Raw genomic sequence first — 16,833 nt, forward strand, 5'->3', positions numbered from 1 at the left:
CTTAAATGTACTATGGTGAATAATCTATGGTAGCTCAATGCATGTGCAGTCATACCCCACTCTTATGAAATTAGGATTTTGACTAACGACAAATGTCCCCTCATCTGGCTGCATACAGAAATATCTAGACATCAACCAACTTTGGCAGCTATGAATTCTAAAAAGGAATGTATATATAGTTAAGGCACAATATAGATGCTTCACTGTAATGTAGGCAGCAAGTGCTTTTTACATATTCATCAGGCTGACAAGGTACCAAAAACCTATGCTCTTCTGTCCTATCACATTGTGACTTAGGTCAGTGGTCCTAATAAACAGGCAAGCGGATTACATAAATATTGATTTGTTTCAACTGTGTGTAGCCACCATGAGTGCTGTACTGTGGTTGCATTATTCCTATAGGTGTGATGCTTCATTTGTAGTGAAACTTCTAAGGGCAGATTCCATTGGCCACAAGGTGCCTACATGGTGCTGCAGACACCTCAAGCTATTCCGATAATTAAAACCTTGTAGGTTTCTTTGCAAGCACCTCTAGGGGGCGCAAGCAAAAACAGGAAAGGTTTACCTACCTTAATATCCTGCAGAGTATTAGTGCCATCAGAACCTCACGTCTAATTGCATCTGCCCCCTAATCTCACATATGTACCTGATTAGCTGAATGGCAATGTCTCTGAGCATCCAATGAGTATCCTTCACCAACCAGACTTTATGGACAATTTTAAATTCATAAAGTAAAGACAGAAAACCGTGAGTCATTTTAGCAAGAAACCGCTTTATTTAAAGCAGAGAATGGCATACATTAGAATCACCCTGACACCAGGTCTAATTCCCCCTGAGAACAATTGTTAATCTTTTTTTACATTTCAAAATAAGTCCTATAACCATTAACCCCAGATACTAGGGCAATTAAATTAATAATGCAAAGCGCGTTAACATATAATATTTCAGTACATTTTCTGATCCACAGAAAATCTAAAATTCATTAGGCATATAAAAAGGTAGACTTATGAGATTCACAGTAAAAAATACTGCATCTTTATATTATACACAAGCAATGCCCAATATGGGCAATAATATTACACCCCTCGATTCAAATCCTTGAAGCTGCCATAAAACTCGACCACTAAAAAGGTTCCAAACAAACTGGAAGATGTAAAAAACCTTTTTTTTATATATTGTTAGCCCATCAAGTATCGGAAACTAGTAAGTGACAGCAAATTTACAAAGCACAGCTGTGCGGCCAGACCATGTAACCCAGGATTGCCTAAACTCAGCAGCTTGGGTCGGACTTAGAAGGGGCTGCACTCCATGAATTGCTGAACGTTTCCGGGAGAGAAAAATAATTCTGTAAAACTAGATTGGGATTTAAAACAATTGACTATGTTTTGCATAGGTTTTTTTTTTCCCGTTTGGCGTAAGTTTGTATCCAGTCTTATGGCAGATCATTGAAGGTTGACATATGAACTGCAATCTGGTTATCAAACCTCTTTTCTGGCCGAGTTTTTTTCTTTGTTTGCACTGAAAAAAAACCCAAAAAACCCAGACTGGGTTATTAACTTAACCTGTATGAGTTCTCATGATGTAAATTACCGGAGTTGGTTGTTACGTAAAACATTTCTAACCATGAACATATATTCTTGGAATCTTTCATTAAAAAATAACCTACAGAGAAAAGTTATCCAGATTTCTTCATTATGACATCAATGGTGGTCTGGCAACAAATTTGGGGTCAAATGGACAGTCCTACTACTGATCACTCAGTAACATGGTCCACTGCAGGACTCGCGCTAGTCCGTAAATGCCGCATCCTGTTTCAGAGTGGCAGTTTAAGGTGCTTTAAAAAAAAAAAAAAAAAAAAAAAAAGAGTCCAGCTCTTTTATATACACAGTACATCAAAGTGCCTTTAAAAAATGCAATATACCGATTGAGTACCACTGCAGAAGCAGATACACTGCAAACAGCGGCTGGAATCGGGTAAAGCACTGGTCCCACATTTCTAATTTAGTGCCTTTTACAAAAAGCACCAACAGTGATCAACACATCACCATAATAGGACTGTCACTTAAGTACAATAAAAAAAAATATATATCTATTTAGTGATAGACAGGTAGGGGGGAAGTCTTCATTTGGACCTAAATCCGGAGCCTAAAATATAAGGGGTGGAAGAGAAGTGACTCTTTCCCGAAACTGTACATGGGACCTTTGACAGGTCTAGTTCACAGCACCAATCACAAGATGACATTTCTTGTCACAATTATTACAAGCTGGTATAAGAAAAAAAAAATAAAGTACCGAAAGTGAAATATTCCAGTAACTAGGGAATCAATTAAACCACATAGCATGGTTCTGCTTAAGACCGTCCACAGAACCCATTTACTTAGGATCTGGTATGGACGGGTGCTCTTAAACTTGGTCCTGCTTTAGGGAAGTCCAAAGTGAAAATAAAAAACTATAGGTAGCTCAAAATAAGTAAGAGATAGCAAGCAGATCTGCAGCATACATTCTATAAGAATTGCAGACACTGCAAAGCAATTTATATAAGAGTCTATAGGCAGTTACAGAGCCACATGACATGCCAGGATGACGTACGTCAGTGTCCAGGCTCTGTTCCATAAAGTCTTCACACCCCTCAGCCACATGAGGAGGTGCCTAAGCTCTGCAGAGATAAGCTGTCACTGTCTGCTCAGGCAGAGACAGTAGCCGGCCGCACAGCAGCCTATGGAACGAAACACTGTGCTTTCCATGCACAGCACCAGAAATAGGCGACGTTCACAGCAAGGGAAACATACAGGTCCCACAAAGCCCTTTGGATACCAGGGAAACTTGGGACGAGGTTGCAGAAGATTTGTAGTCTTCTAATAAACAATATATTTCGGGCACCAGGGAGTGTCTGGATACAGCAGACAATGGATCGAGCGAAACCTGGAGAGAGAAATAAAGATAATGTCAGTCAAACATTGTGTGGGCTTGCATGATAGTGTCAATGAAACTTTTGGCTAGAGCAGAACGAACGCTTATTGTAGTAACTGCTTACCGTGAAGGATCTTCCTCAACAGAGAAGGCACCTTTCATCAGGATGGCGTTCCTCTTGTTTTCGAACATTCCGTAACTTAAAGTCACCTGGAAGAAAACATTGGTAAGAATCTGGCTATTCTTTTCATTTTCACATCACCAGCACATGGGGAATAATACTTGGTTAATGGCTGTAGTGTGCCAAGGAAAACACCCCCCTTCCTACTGTTCCTGCAACTTATAACAATCACTATTGCCCCATGCCTAAGACATGATTTGGATGGTTTGAATCTCCATACCCAAGTTCCAGCTTAATGTTCCTCTACTCGGGACTGTACTCACCTGATTATGTATTTCGCTTTGGGGAACTTGGTGCAGGTTTTCCAGGTGTGAATGGAAAAGGTTGCTTCTTAATAGTTTTACGCCCAGGACAGATTCAATGATGTAACCGATGGTGCAATCATCAGGAAGTCTGATCTTCTCTGCAGTGTTCATGAAGTGTCCGCCACTATTATATATGTATATATATAAAAAAAAATATTGTTAAAAAACTGGAGGTCAAAGCTCATTCAGCAAGTGCCTTCATGGAAGATTTTTCCCATGAACAAATGAAGCAACTCTACAAGAGAATCAACTTCAGGGAAACTAGTAGTTACTGTTTATTAACCCTGGTAGGAGTTCAGCACAGATGCCCCCTTAGAAGTAGTTGCAATATTAAGCCAAGCCTAAAAAATAAGATCAATAAACTCACCTTGCCCATGGACTCATTTTCAGTGCCAGCCCACGGCTAATGCAGAAACCAGCTCCTCCAGTGGCAAACCAGAAGTTGACGGGGCGCTGTGGACAAGAGGTTACATTGTTATTCTATAGCCAAGTACAAAAACTGTAGCGCTGCTCTCCGATCACTCATAAGCAGACTCTCCAACTTACCATCTTGTTTTCACTGATTCTCTCCGTTGCCTGGATTGGCCGGTCTAAACTGGGCTTTCCAATATATACGTCATTCGTGTGGGAGTACCGTGACAGCAGCTTTATCAGAGTCTTGATATTGACGTAGTTATCATCGTCCACGTGGCAGAACCACCTACAACCAATCAGCAGAGAACGTTTAGCATGAGGACAAGCCAGTACTAGCTTAAACTACATCTCTGACCTAATGGGCCAAACTGAACACCAAGATGCATCGTTGGTGACACTTACTTCTTGTTGGACTCTATGAACGTATCATACTCTACGGCCATTTTACAGGACAGGGCTTGGCGGCTATGAGCGGCAGAGCAGTTTGTACTGATGAGATTCTCTGTAAAGGTTACAATGAAAATATGGTTAATACAGCCGTACAGGGGCAAAGCGTTGTGGTTGCCATCAATCACTGCTAGCATGGGTTAATACAGCTGTTGGGGGTGAGGGTATAAGGTTACAGTGGACAATAATAAATTACACTGGGGGGTGGAGGTAGCAAACAGAACACTGACAATGGGTGGGTGGGAAGACATCGGCTTGTGGAAGGCACTTCCAAAAGGGTTAATTTAAAGTCGCCTCTTTTCTTTTTCTTTTTTTAAGGAATGCTACCCCCATTGAATATGGCCTTTTCCCAGATCAGGCCACCTGTTACTGGCTGTGCTCTCAATAGAAGCGGCATCAGGAGTCTGAATGGGAATCATTTACATAAGAACAAAGGCCATGACCTACACTCAATAGGGGGAAAAAAAAATACACACGCTGAAGTACTAAAAAACCCCACCCCACCGCTGGTGTCCCAGGCGCCGACTATCTATACTGGTTCATTCTTCACTCCAGATTACTCCCCCAGCAGTTTTTTTTTTTCGTAAAAAGTTTAGAGGGTGTAAAAAGCCCACAGCACATTAAACAGAGTCATTTGTAAAGATTAATCCCAAACAAAGCAGGACACCCTTAACCAATCAGTCCTAACCCTATGTTAACAGTAAAGGGGCAAATTACAGGTTTTAGAGCATTTTATTTGGGACCACAAAGATCATGTTACAGATCGGCATACAGAATATACTAATGTTAACCAAACACATCAAATATCAAAAACCTCTAGTAACTCATTTTAATAAGTAAAAGAGGTTTAACTTTAATTTGGTCAGCCTTTCGTTTCCTTCAAATGTAAGTAAATCTCAAGCATTTGTGGGTTTAATTGTGCATTTACGCCTGCAGCGACTTTGCAATAAAGACCCCCCTCAGTATATTTATTACTTATTTATAATGTAACATTGTAAGTGCTTCTAAGGATTCGACGTCAGCATGAAAATCTCACCTGTCTTTTTCTGCAGCTCCTCATCTTCCCCATCTGTGAAGATATAAGTCTGAAAGATACAATACAGATAAAAGGAACGTTAGATTTCTGCGGCTAGGGAATGCACATGGGACTCTTATTCAAATAGGCAACAGAAAAGCAGATGGCTAGGAGACAAGGCATGTAATTGGCATCTACCTAGTGCAGATCCCCAACCAGTTCCTATTGTGTGGGCAGCCTTTGAGGACAACAGCTGTGTTAGTTACAAAGTAAGCATAGAGCTCTTTCTGGAGACTTGTAAAGGATGTTAGGCAAGACATGCATGGTAAAGGGAGAATGCTTTAACTGAACTGACTTCTTATGCAGCAGATTACTAGTCTATAGAGAAATGACAGAAGCACAATAGACCTCTGGCGATAATATCTGCAGATTTGAGAGCAGATCATACAGAACTTTGTGCGGTTTAAAGTCCTATGTTAAGACAAATGGTATACCTGGACAAATCCCCTAATATAGGACATGTACTAAAATCTTGAAGCTATAATTTCATCACTGAATTCTGTTCACTTACTGTTGATTCCGCACAATTGCTTAGTAACTGCAGCTGTTTCTGCGGCACAAGACTTTCATTCAACAGAGGCTCTTGGCCTTTGCACCTGCCTGCTACTTTGGTTTTGCAACCAAATTCTATAGTCTGCTATGTTTGCATACAACCACCCCCCCAGCAGTGCCTGTGTAATGCTGTAGCTCCGTAAACCACTGAGGATTAGAGTGCTGCTGGGACCAAGGCTACCTTTATTTTTTAGCACGCCTTCTGCTACCTTCTACACCTGCCTGGCTGCACTCCCTTATTTACACAGCTTACACTAAGCAGATGTCTGCAGTCTCTGTGGTTAGGTTTCATTGTTCCTTCCTCTTGTTGTGGGGAAGGAGATATTCACAACACAGGGGAAAGACACCCCCCACCCCCCACCCTCCCTCCCCAAATTCTATCAAATCAGTATTGTAGAAAACAAAGAACGGGATGTCAGGCCAGCTGCTGCATGTTCTAGGTATAATTTCTTTTTTTTTTTTGTAAATGACATAAAAGATCTACAGAAAGAAAAAAAAAGAAAAAAAGAAAAAAAAAGAACGGAAAGTACAGGGACAAAGAACAAGAGAAGAGGAGGGACTGTCCCTAGAAATCAGAACTGCAGTAAGTGGTAGCTTCGTTGTCAACAATAATTTATGCTGGCAGAAGAAATTCCTTGTGAAAGACAAGGATAGAGGGGGGGGATATGGGGGGAGTCTGTTTATCCAACAATGGGCTAATGTCCCTGCTTGTATTTGCCCATTGAGGAAAAGTTTAAGGAGAGCCACGTCTGTCCTTATTAGCATACAGCTGGCCTGGTTAAGCTTGGTGAATTGAAGGGGGGGGGTAAGAATAGGAAATGATTGATGTGAAGCCCTATTCTCCCCAACCTGGTAAAGAAGAAGGGGGCTGAGTAACGTCAGGGAGGGTGCGGGATTATTTGGAGAGATAAAATTTAACAAAAGCAAGCCAGAAATTGGTAAGAACGTTGGTTCAGCTTCACAGATACCCAACAATAGCTGGAAAGAAAGATTTGAAAGCACACACATCCTTCTCTGCAGATTGTAATTGCTACAGGCCAGCTTTGCTGACCAGTTAACACGATTGAGACTGTCCCCAGCAAGCGTCCTGTATAGTGACTATAAGTGCGGTCCCAAATCACTTGTGCAGATAAGAATTAGTGCCATGTATTAGATTACGGTTTCTCTGGAGTGGGCCAATCACATCTCAGCGGGAGGCTCTTTGACACTATATGCAGATAAATTCGTTACCAGGTCTCTCTAAGAACAGATTGATCCTTAGTCCATTCCTCAATACCCCCCCACCCCCTCATTCAAAGCACTACAAGACAATGGGATGATTCCAGTCTATAAAGAAGAGTCTCCTCTTTATGGATGTACAGGAAAGAAACAGCGTGCAGCCCCTTTATTGGACGGAAACTCCGGAAGCTTGTAGCCTGTCTGCCTGCTCCTTGCTCCCTGAGAGGAAGGGACAGACTGTTTAAAGCCCTTAAGTGTTACCTCTTGGGAGCTATCAGTGATCTGCAAGATCACTGCCTCACACCCCTTCCTGCCAGGCCCATGTCTTCAGGAGCCCAGCCAGGAAACTCAATCAAACCCAAACAAATAAACCTTTATCTTCTGTCCAACTAATACGCATCTAGAAAGAAGTCAGTTCATTCTATTATTTCAGCACAGCGATCTTTTTCCTAAACCACAATCTCCCTCCTGACTTAAAAAGCACCCCACAAAATCACTATAGGGCGACTTTCTGGTAAAGATGGGGTTAAATTCCCAGGGTAAAGAGCAGAGTCCACAAGTGTTGAGTGTGGTTTATAGATCCCTCTGAAGTTTTACAACCCTGCTGACAAGGAGGTGACCGTGAATGTCATTACCTCCCCCAAACTGGCATGGGAGCAACCTGACAAGCGAGGTGTGCAAGAGGAATGTCCAGACACGTGCTCATTATGCATACAGAAAGATATAGTATAACGTCTAAAATTTAACACTGGTTTCAATGAGACCAAAAAAAAAAAAAAAAAAAAACACCCTAAACCCGATTACTGGAACTTTTTGAAATGCCTTCCGTTTTATTTCAAGGCAGTCACCCTTCAGTGACTCACAGTCATGCAATAGGTTAGAGACCTCAGTAAGTGTTTTTTGTTTTTTTTTAAAAAAAACTTCTGCTTTTTTTTTTTTTTAGATTACTTTCAATTTGAGGCTTACTTTTTGGTTCTGTAAACGTCTCTAGATTTCAGTTTTGACCACAAAAAGCTCAGTCCCTTAGGGGGGGTTATAACAGAGGAAGCGTTATTGTTCTAAAAATCAGCAGTTTAAATAAAGACAGGATGCCAACTCCTCCTGTAACAATAGAGACCCCCAATCCAGTAGGTGTGGACAATAAAAGACTCCCTCCCAGAGGTCTGCTCCTGCTACTATCACGAACAATATATGACTGCAAAGGAACAAAAGTGCATTCTAAACTGACTTGGCACATAAAAGCAAGCACTGCAATAAAGTATACCCATAAAGAAAGATTTCTACACTGTACTACAAAAAACCTAGACATGACACAGTCACAGCTGGTGTGCCCGAAGACTTGGAGACTGCAGAATGATTATACAAGTTCTGGTGCAATCAGGTGGTATTTGAAATTTAAATTTCCCGCTGCAGTGTTAGCAGACAGGTTTGGCATGATGCTACCTGCACTCTTAAGAAAAGGTTAATAGTGATATGGGAGGAGGAAGGAGAATTTGTACCTGCAATAAGTCATCTGACTTATCACTTGTCAAACAGACACGAACAATTTGTTGTGCCCAAAACATTGCTTCACCAGCCTTCAAAACAGGACAAACTGCTTGTCCCCAGTAAAAAGAAACTCCCAACCCCCGATTATGAGTTAGTGTTCTGGTCAGCTCTAATTAGTGACATTTAAATCACAACATTGTATTGTGGATAATTTGCTATACAAAGCAATTTGCTGTTGCATACAAATGGGTAATAAAACTTCTGAATAGGGAGAATATGAACTGGGTCAAGGACACGTTCACTAGATAACCCTTCTCCAAAGACATGCTAAGGAAGGTCGCAACCAGTTCTACCCAGTTAGAGCTGATTATAATAGACCATAAGCACACTTCTGTTTATACCATAAACAGCCGAACGGTTACTGCCTCGGCTCTGTTGATATATACACAAAGCAGCATGTCAGGAGCATGCTAGTAGAAGGTATGCCTCTTCTGAAGCCATTACACCTGAGGGCAACCTGTGTCATGTCATTGCCACGGGTCCCATCAAGGGCTCCCCCGCAGTGCCTTACGTGCGCTGTAAGGTATTTTTTGGAGGGTGAAAGGCAGGCACAATGCTCATCAGTGCCAGGGGCACTATCCGGGGGATCCTAGATGTCTGATATATGCATTCCATGCAGGTCAAATTAATTTTCTGTCAATCTTACACGCTAAGCTTTGAACAGCAATAAATTCTAAGGCAAGCATACAATAAATATGTTAGATCAGCCAGCTAGCAACACTTACCCTATAGCTCACCTGTCTCAAAGGGCAGCCTGGCACCATATGATTTAAAGTGAAAAGACCAACCAGTTTATATATTGACCTACTATTTATGCCATCCATTTCCATTATCCTGATGCCAAATGAGCAGGAGTAACTTGCCCTGAGGCCCACCCATTGTTCTTAAATGGCTATGGGAGAAATAAAAGACTAAACATCGATAAATATTTTGTACATGGATTCCAATAGAAAGTTTAGCGGTCTTTCAGCGCCAAAATATCAACATGACATATTTGCCTCTGGCATCTATTCTTAAGGAATGACTGTAACCTGACTCACCAGGTTAAGACTGCACATTTTAGCCAGTGACAAAATCACTGCTATAGTAAAGCTTACTGAAAATGCCACAAAAAAATGGAAGATAAAAATGTTGTGAAAATATAATGTCCTAACGCTAGGAAGAAAAATCTTTCACCAGATAGAGTGGTCTACAATATTAATTATGTCCCTCTGAGCGATTTCTATTTTACCAAAATAGCCATTTCAGACCACCGCTGACAAAACAGCAGTGTAACAGCACATCGCTACTAGCAGAGACACAGGAAAACTGGGCTATTGTGCTAATCAGAGACCTTGTTCCCTACAGCACTAAATGCATTTCCTTACTACTTTCCTATAGGGGTAACTGTCAGATAATACATTGTGGATTACTATTAACACTTTGTCACAAAACAGCATTGAAAAGGTTAAACGTATATTCGTAGAATGAATGAAAACCACTTGGCAGAATGGATGAAGATCAAGATCCCATCTCAAAATCCCGCAGACATCCAAAATCTAGCGAACGCGAGTCCACCAAAAGGCACCACTACCTGCACAAGCTCACGCTCTCAAAAGGGGTGGGAAGGGCTCGCGTGTGTGAGTGGGCGAATAATTCTGTTTTGGGTTAAACATTGGATGTTTACTACCCAGAGGCATGATAGAAGTGAGCAGACTGGAATTTCCACTTGTGCCCTAAGGACCTTGGCAAAAAAAACAGCAATTTACGAAGAGCTGTTGACAAAATATAAGATCATTGAGGTAAAAAATAAAATGAGTTATTAATGTTTCAACTACAATGAGAAACAATTAAAAAGGTATTTGCATAGGATCTCTTATGACCAAGTTTAATCTTATTCTTAAAGGAAATGTATAGAGGGTTTTTAACATGCAGATCTTCCTGGGAATATTTGTAAAATTGCATTGAGACTGCTGAACAGGATTATCTGGACCATCTTTAGAGGATGCAAAGAGTAGCTGTCAAGACAGCTCTAAATGAACCCCATAGCAATTCCACTAGGGCAATATGAAAGCCCCAGATTCCAAGACTATTCTTAAAAGGCGATTTTGGTCCCATTTCCCTCCAATGGACGTCCTTCAAGCCACCTACTACAAGAACTGTCAACCCTTCAAAGAGCCCCAGGAAGCTACCCACCCGCCTTTTTCAGCTAGTGTGGCTTCACTGGCCCACATCTCTAGGCAACCCGACTTGGACACCACAGCGATAGCTTGGACTTAAGAGTTCCCATGATAAAAGCCTCATGTAAGAGGCGGCAAAAGCCTTTCTCTGGGCTCGGAGAAAAGGGGCATTGTTAACAAACGCAGAGGGACAGCGTGAGAGCACAGGCTTGGTCCCTGGGAACTCAAACAGCCTGAAAAACCAAACCAAACAAAAGGAAACTAAAGAAGAAAGTGGTGGGACCCATTCTCAGGCATGTCATTCTATAGGACTCCTGAAATTTATCCTCAGTCCCCAGATCTTCAATGCAGACGTGGGTATGTGATCCATAACCAGGGTAGGGAAGGGGGTGGGGGGGTTTCCCAGATAAAAAAAATAAAATAAAACCCAATGAAAGAAACTCCTGAAGTTTTAAAGAATAGAACTCCAGGTATGAAAGAATAAATAGAGCCTATTCCCTGAGATGACAGCACTGTAGTGGACAGAAAATTAGCAAATTAACTTGACAGGGAGATGTACAGATAATAAATGTGGCTACAGTTCCGCTGTCAGGAAGCATTATGCTGCTTTTTAGAACTCTACATCTGGGCTAAAAGTCTCATGTGGTCTTAAAATATCCTGTACAGCCCACCAGCAGTCAAAAGCATACACATTAAACTAAAATCAAGAGATAAATGACACTTGACAGACTATAAAACAATGCACACTACATGGTAGGAAGCTCCTATGCATTAATAGCTTATATGGACACAGGTCACCCGCAGTTCTAATAGATGAAGATAAGGGACAGGCGGTGAAGCACTTCCACCTGCTCCTTCCATGTACCCTCATGTGCTCCTGTTACACTTTGACAGGTTAACTCAGATAGTACAAAAATTGCATTTCAAGCTCCTCCCTGGTCCTCCTCTCTGTATGACAGGGAAGAAATATAAATTCAGCAGCGGATGAAAGGTAGGGTACTCTGTGCCATGCATGCAGGCAGCCAGATAGTGGATATGTATATAGGAGAATATATATATATATATATATATATATATATATATATATAGAGAGAGAGAGATACACACACACATATATATATATCATATATGTGTGTCTCTCTCTCTCTATATATATATATATATATATATATATATATATATATATGAGAGAGAGAGAGAGAGAGAGAGACACACATATATGATATATATATATGTGTGTGTGTATCTCTCTCATATATATATATATATATATATATACACACACACACAATATATATATATATATATATATATATATATATATGTTACACACACACATATATATATATATATATATATATATATATATACATATACATACACACATACAAATACACACACGCTGAGACTTGTAGTTTACCGGCAGCCCGAGACCCTGGGTGTAGGTATAACATAGGAGTGAGACCTCACCTGCTCTTTATTTCTGGAGATCCAGGTGTCCATGAGCAGATCCATCCTGGAGCGATGGAACTTCTTGGTTGTCTTCACCGCTATGAAGACATCTCGAGCCGTGATGTCCTCCACGGTAGTGTGGCTGGCCCCGATTCCCCCAGCGGAGGTGGTGGCCCCAGGCTCGGCGTTTCTCCTCACTCTGGTCAGTTTGCTGAAATAAGCCGAGAAGGACTGAGAGTCCCCGGCCGCCGCGTCTGACCCCCCAGCCTTGGCCGGAGGTGGGTCAGCCACCCGGGAGCTGTCCGGGCTCGGGACCTCCGCTTCTGGAATCTCCACCACCGCTCTGGTCTGCTGGTCTACCATCAGCACTAGGAGGCAGGTGAGGGTGGCCCCCACCAAGGACAGCAGCAGCTTTTTCCCGCAGTTCCTCAGCATGGCGCAGTGGGTGTTGTCAGTCTCGTTTGTGGTCAGTGGATGCAAAGAAAATGCAGCTTGTCCTTCTATATGTGTGATCCCGCTGCGTTGCATACACCACACTGCTCTGTATTCCTCTATCTCTAGCACTAGTACTACTACTGGCTGCACAATGCGGCCGGCAGGGATTTAAAATCTCCTTCTCTACAGACACACCTACAGAGGCTCTTATAGCCCCGCCCATTATTGGGTACAACTAGGCAGTGGGGCTGTACCGGGGCGTGGTTAGCTGCAGACACGCCCACACGAAAGTGTGTGCATAATGGCTCTTTCCAGCTTACCCGTGAGAGGGAGCTGTCCAGAATCTCTGAGAGACGTGTGTGGGGACACTGATGCTGGGATTATTGTACACTCACCAGCTGCTAGATAGTTTATTCTGTAGCTTAACATTTCTCAAGAAAAAATATCCATGTATTGTTTGAACTCTTTCTCTCTCTGCTCTCTTTACTATAATCCGCATATTGAATGCAGATTGTAGTGTGATATTATCGACTGAATTCACATTCAGGCAATATCACAGGGATTTACTACAAATCCCTTGCAGGGACAGAGCTTGCGATAAAGCTGTCCCTGAGAATCCTCTCCGCACACCAGTCACGGTATTTTTGTGAAAAATACCGTGACAAAGTGCCCGCGCATGCGCCGACCGGTCACCGCTGCTACCCCCCCTGGTGCTAAGCCCCGCCCACCGAGGGTCCGGGGAGAGAATGTTGGATCATGAAGAACATATTTTGCATTTCCGCTACCTTAAATTAAACGTATCTAGTGCATTGCGAGCTGCACAAGGTCCCTCTCTGGCACATACAGGTTTCTTATCTAGAAATATTGCTGACAGCAGATTGCTTCCAACTATTAACATTCTTGCCCGATTTGTTTTTTCACCAAATCCCTGAGGTCACTGTTGCATTACACACTGCTGCAGACATACAGTATAAATAGATCTTGTTGCTAACTCAAGACCCACTTGGGGCTCTAACAGTTTGTCCTTTCCAAGTGGTGTTGCCAACAACTGATATGTGTTGAAGCTGAGTGTTTCGTGAAGTCAGAAGTGTGTCATATGTGAAAGTGTGTTCCCTTGCTCCTTATAGAAATGACAAGGGCTAATAGCAGTGCCAATGTAGATTTATTGCCTGAAGTCTGCAAGGCTGACGAATATAACGCATGCTTGTGAGATCTTTAATGACTTTCAGCCATCTGGTCCTGTGTATTGCAAATGAGCATTATCCGGCATGTAGGTGGGGACCTGTTCACTATACAGTGAGAAACATTTGCAATCAATAGTGTCTTTGAATTCCTTTAGTTAAATGTCAGTCCATGAATAAACCCATTACCTGGCCTCTGCCTTCATGAGTATGCTTGTGGAGTTCACTGCCAGGACAGTTGACTTATATAGAAAAAAACCCCACCAGAGCTAAAGTATATGCCAGTAAGTAAGATCACGCCCTCTAGTGGATATTTCAGACACAAGACAGCTGGGTTGGGTGCGTGCCATGCACTTATCCACTCCACTTGTTATTCCTATTCCTTTAAATGTTGCTCATCCATTACAGTTTTTCTTTTTTGTATCATTTCCTAGTGTTCCTCCCTGTGCTGGCTGATCATGCTCCCTGATGGTCGGGAAGCTGGGACCACAGAAGTAAGTGGTTGGGATCACGGAGCAGTGTGCTAGGTGCTCCCTATAAGGCTAAGGACAACATTAAGATGCCCTTCCTATTACCCCAGAAGCCTGAGACTGTAGCCACTGGGGCAGTGACAGTGCAGCCCCTCAGACTTACGCCCTGGGCAGCGCCACCAGTTACACACCCCTAGTTATGGCCCTGTATTTGCATATTTATATGGTGACACAGAGTGTACTAAGGTATAAGAAAATATTTGGTTTTGCAACTTAAACTCTCTGGGAAGCATCCTGAGACCATTCATGTGTGGGGTTGCTTCTCAGCCAAGGGAGTGGTCTCACTCACAATTTTGCCTAAGAACACATGAATAAAGATGGTACCAAAACATCCTCCAAGAGCAACTTCTCCCAACCATCCAAGAACAGTTTGGTGATGAACAATGAACAATGCCTTTTCCAGCATGATGCAGCACCCTGCCATAAGGCAAAAGTGATCACTAAGTGGCTCGGGGAACAAAATATTGAAATTTTGGGTCCATGGCCAGGAAATGCCCCAGACCTTAATCCCATTGATCCTCAAGAGGCGGGTGGACAAACAAAAAAACCACAAATTCTGACAAACTCCAAGCATTGATTAGGCAAGAATGGGCGGCCATCAGTCAGTATGTTGCCCAGAAGTTGATTGACAGCATGCCAGGGCGAATTGCAGAGGTCTTGAAAAAGAAGGGTCAACACTGCAAATATTGACTCTTTGCATAAACTTAATGTAATTGTCAATAATAGCCTTTGGCACTTATTAAACGCTTGTAATGTTACTTCAGTATACCATAGTAACATCTGACAAAAAGGTCTAATAACACTGAAGCAGCAAACTTTGTGAAAACCAATACTTGTGTCATCCTCAAAACTTTTGGCCATAGCTGTACACTTAGAGAGGCCTCCACTCTAGAAACCTTCAAATACAGACTCAATGCTTACCTTGTTTACTCAAGCATTCATTAAGTCCCCTTTAAACACCTCTACAAGAACTTCCTATTGGTGTGACCTTTGAACTGGAGTAAATAGGTCAAACTGAAAGTTAGGTGTGTAAGGCATCTGATTGAGTGACGGTGGAGGTCACGTATGCAGTACCTACTCTCACCAGAGGCGGAGGCAGTCTGCCATAAGAAACTGAGGGCCTAATTCAGACCTGCTCGCGAGCGCAGAGCGTTCGCAAGCAGGTCGATGTTGGCCAAGTGCGCATGCCTATGAGGGAGCGAGACCCGGATAGCGACGGCCAAGCCGTCGCTATGGGTCTCACTACAAAGGGGGCGTGCTATCGATGGTGAGTGACAGCACGCCCCCTTTGGTGGGCGTGCCAGGGGTGTGGCTGCCCAGACGGAGGCGTTCCCATGGGAACGCCTACCGTCTGGGACCGGCCCCACTGACATCACAAGTGATGTCAGTGGGAGTGCTCTCGGCTCTGATAGAGCCGAAAGCACTCCAGGGCTTGTGGCAGATGAGACCCTACCACAAGGGTCTCGTCGCAAGCCCGATGGTCGCGATGGCGACCATCTTTTTGGCCGCTCGCTATAGCTGTGGGTGGTCACCCACAGCTATGCGAGCAGCCAGGAGGCCGCTCTAAAATTCAGACGGACGGCCCTGATTCAGAGCGAGCGCTCTGTCAGAGCGTCCGGCTCTGAATCAGGGCCTGAGTTCCAGCCTCTTTACAAAATCAAGAAGATTGCTTGGTTTGAATATTCAGTAAGTGAGTGCCACCTAGAGAACAGAGAGGAAGCTTCTATTGGCCCCTAAATAAATACACGAAAATAATTAGCACCTTGTTTTGGTAAACATTTGCATATATAGTTGCACACAATGGGCCTGATTTAGAGGTGGACGCTAATGCCACTGCGACTGCAACTCTACGCAGCGTGACTGCGCCCTTATACTAATGCCGCAGCAGATGGACTTCGTACAGAGCCGCCAAGTCTAATCTGCCAATTTGTGTAAATGACTGCAACATCAGTCGCACATCGGTCAGACCATCGAACATTGCACCAATCCTATGGAGGCGCGGAATGCCCATCTGTACATGGCCACTGGAATCAGTGCAACTGCGTAAAAAGTCACAGTCGCTGATCAGAAACTTTTTTACATTTCTTTTTGTTGATGTGTCCTATTGGTATAGAACCTATGAGGATATAAATAGGCACCATCGTAAATGTGAAATAGAGTTTAGGCCCCACAGTGATCCTTAACCAGGCTGTCAGTTTTATTGATGAACAGTGATAACAGTGATAGCATACACAGCATTGATGTTGCTATGGAGCTGTGGTAATATCAGCGGTAATAGGTACTCACACCCATAAGGAGCTAAGTGCTCCACGTCCGTGCAGCACTGTGGCACTCAACACAGTAAAGATGGCGCGGCCGCTCATGCGCAGTAATACACCCGGCGTCCATCTTGGCAAAGGTGTCTCGCCAGCTTCACTACAAGGAGA

The 16,833-nt window shown here is 43.0% G+C and overlaps 1 protein-coding gene across 1 annotated transcript; it reads right to left on the reverse strand.

The window, feature by feature from the left end:
• Nucleotides 1–752: 752 nt before the first annotated feature.
• On the reverse strand, nucleotides 753–12,824 carry LFNG (LFNG O-fucosylpeptide 3-beta-N-acetylglucosaminyltransferase). Its single transcript, XM_088451889.1, has 8 exons — nucleotides 12,280–12,824; nucleotides 5,294–5,342; nucleotides 4,213–4,312; nucleotides 3,943–4,096; nucleotides 3,764–3,849; nucleotides 3,355–3,520; nucleotides 3,035–3,120; nucleotides 753–2,922 (listed from the first exon to the last, which is right to left on the reverse strand). The coding sequence occupies exons 1-8, from the start codon at nucleotides 12,787–12,789 to the stop codon at nucleotides 2,856–2,858; spliced, it is 1,218 nt and encodes a 405-aa protein (XP_088308015.1). The 5' UTR covers nucleotides 12,790–12,824; the 3' UTR covers nucleotides 753–2,855.
• Nucleotides 12,825–16,833: the final 4,009 nt, after the last annotated feature.

This window comes from Taudactylus pleione, unplaced genomic scaffold, assembly GCF_031769625.1.
Source record: "Taudactylus pleione unplaced genomic scaffold, aTauple2 ptg000032l, whole genome shotgun sequence".
Lineage (NCBI taxonomy): Eukaryota > Metazoa > Chordata > Amphibia > Anura > Myobatrachidae > Taudactylus > Taudactylus pleione.

Excerpts from the sequence above, each read along its gene's own strand:
- LFNG (XM_088451889.1), bottom strand. The coding sequence starts at position 12,789 with ATGCAACGCAGCGGGATCACACATATAGAAGGACAAGCTGCATTTTCT. Across the intron at positions 4,313-5,293 it reads GGAGCTGCAGAAAAAGACAG|AGAATCTCATCAGTACAAAC; the intron begins GTGAGATTTTCA and ends TAACCTTTACAG. Across the intron at positions 3,121-3,354 it reads AAAGCGAAATACATAATCAG|GTGACTTTAAGTTACGGAAT; the intron begins GTGAGTACAGTC and ends GTTTTCTTCCAG.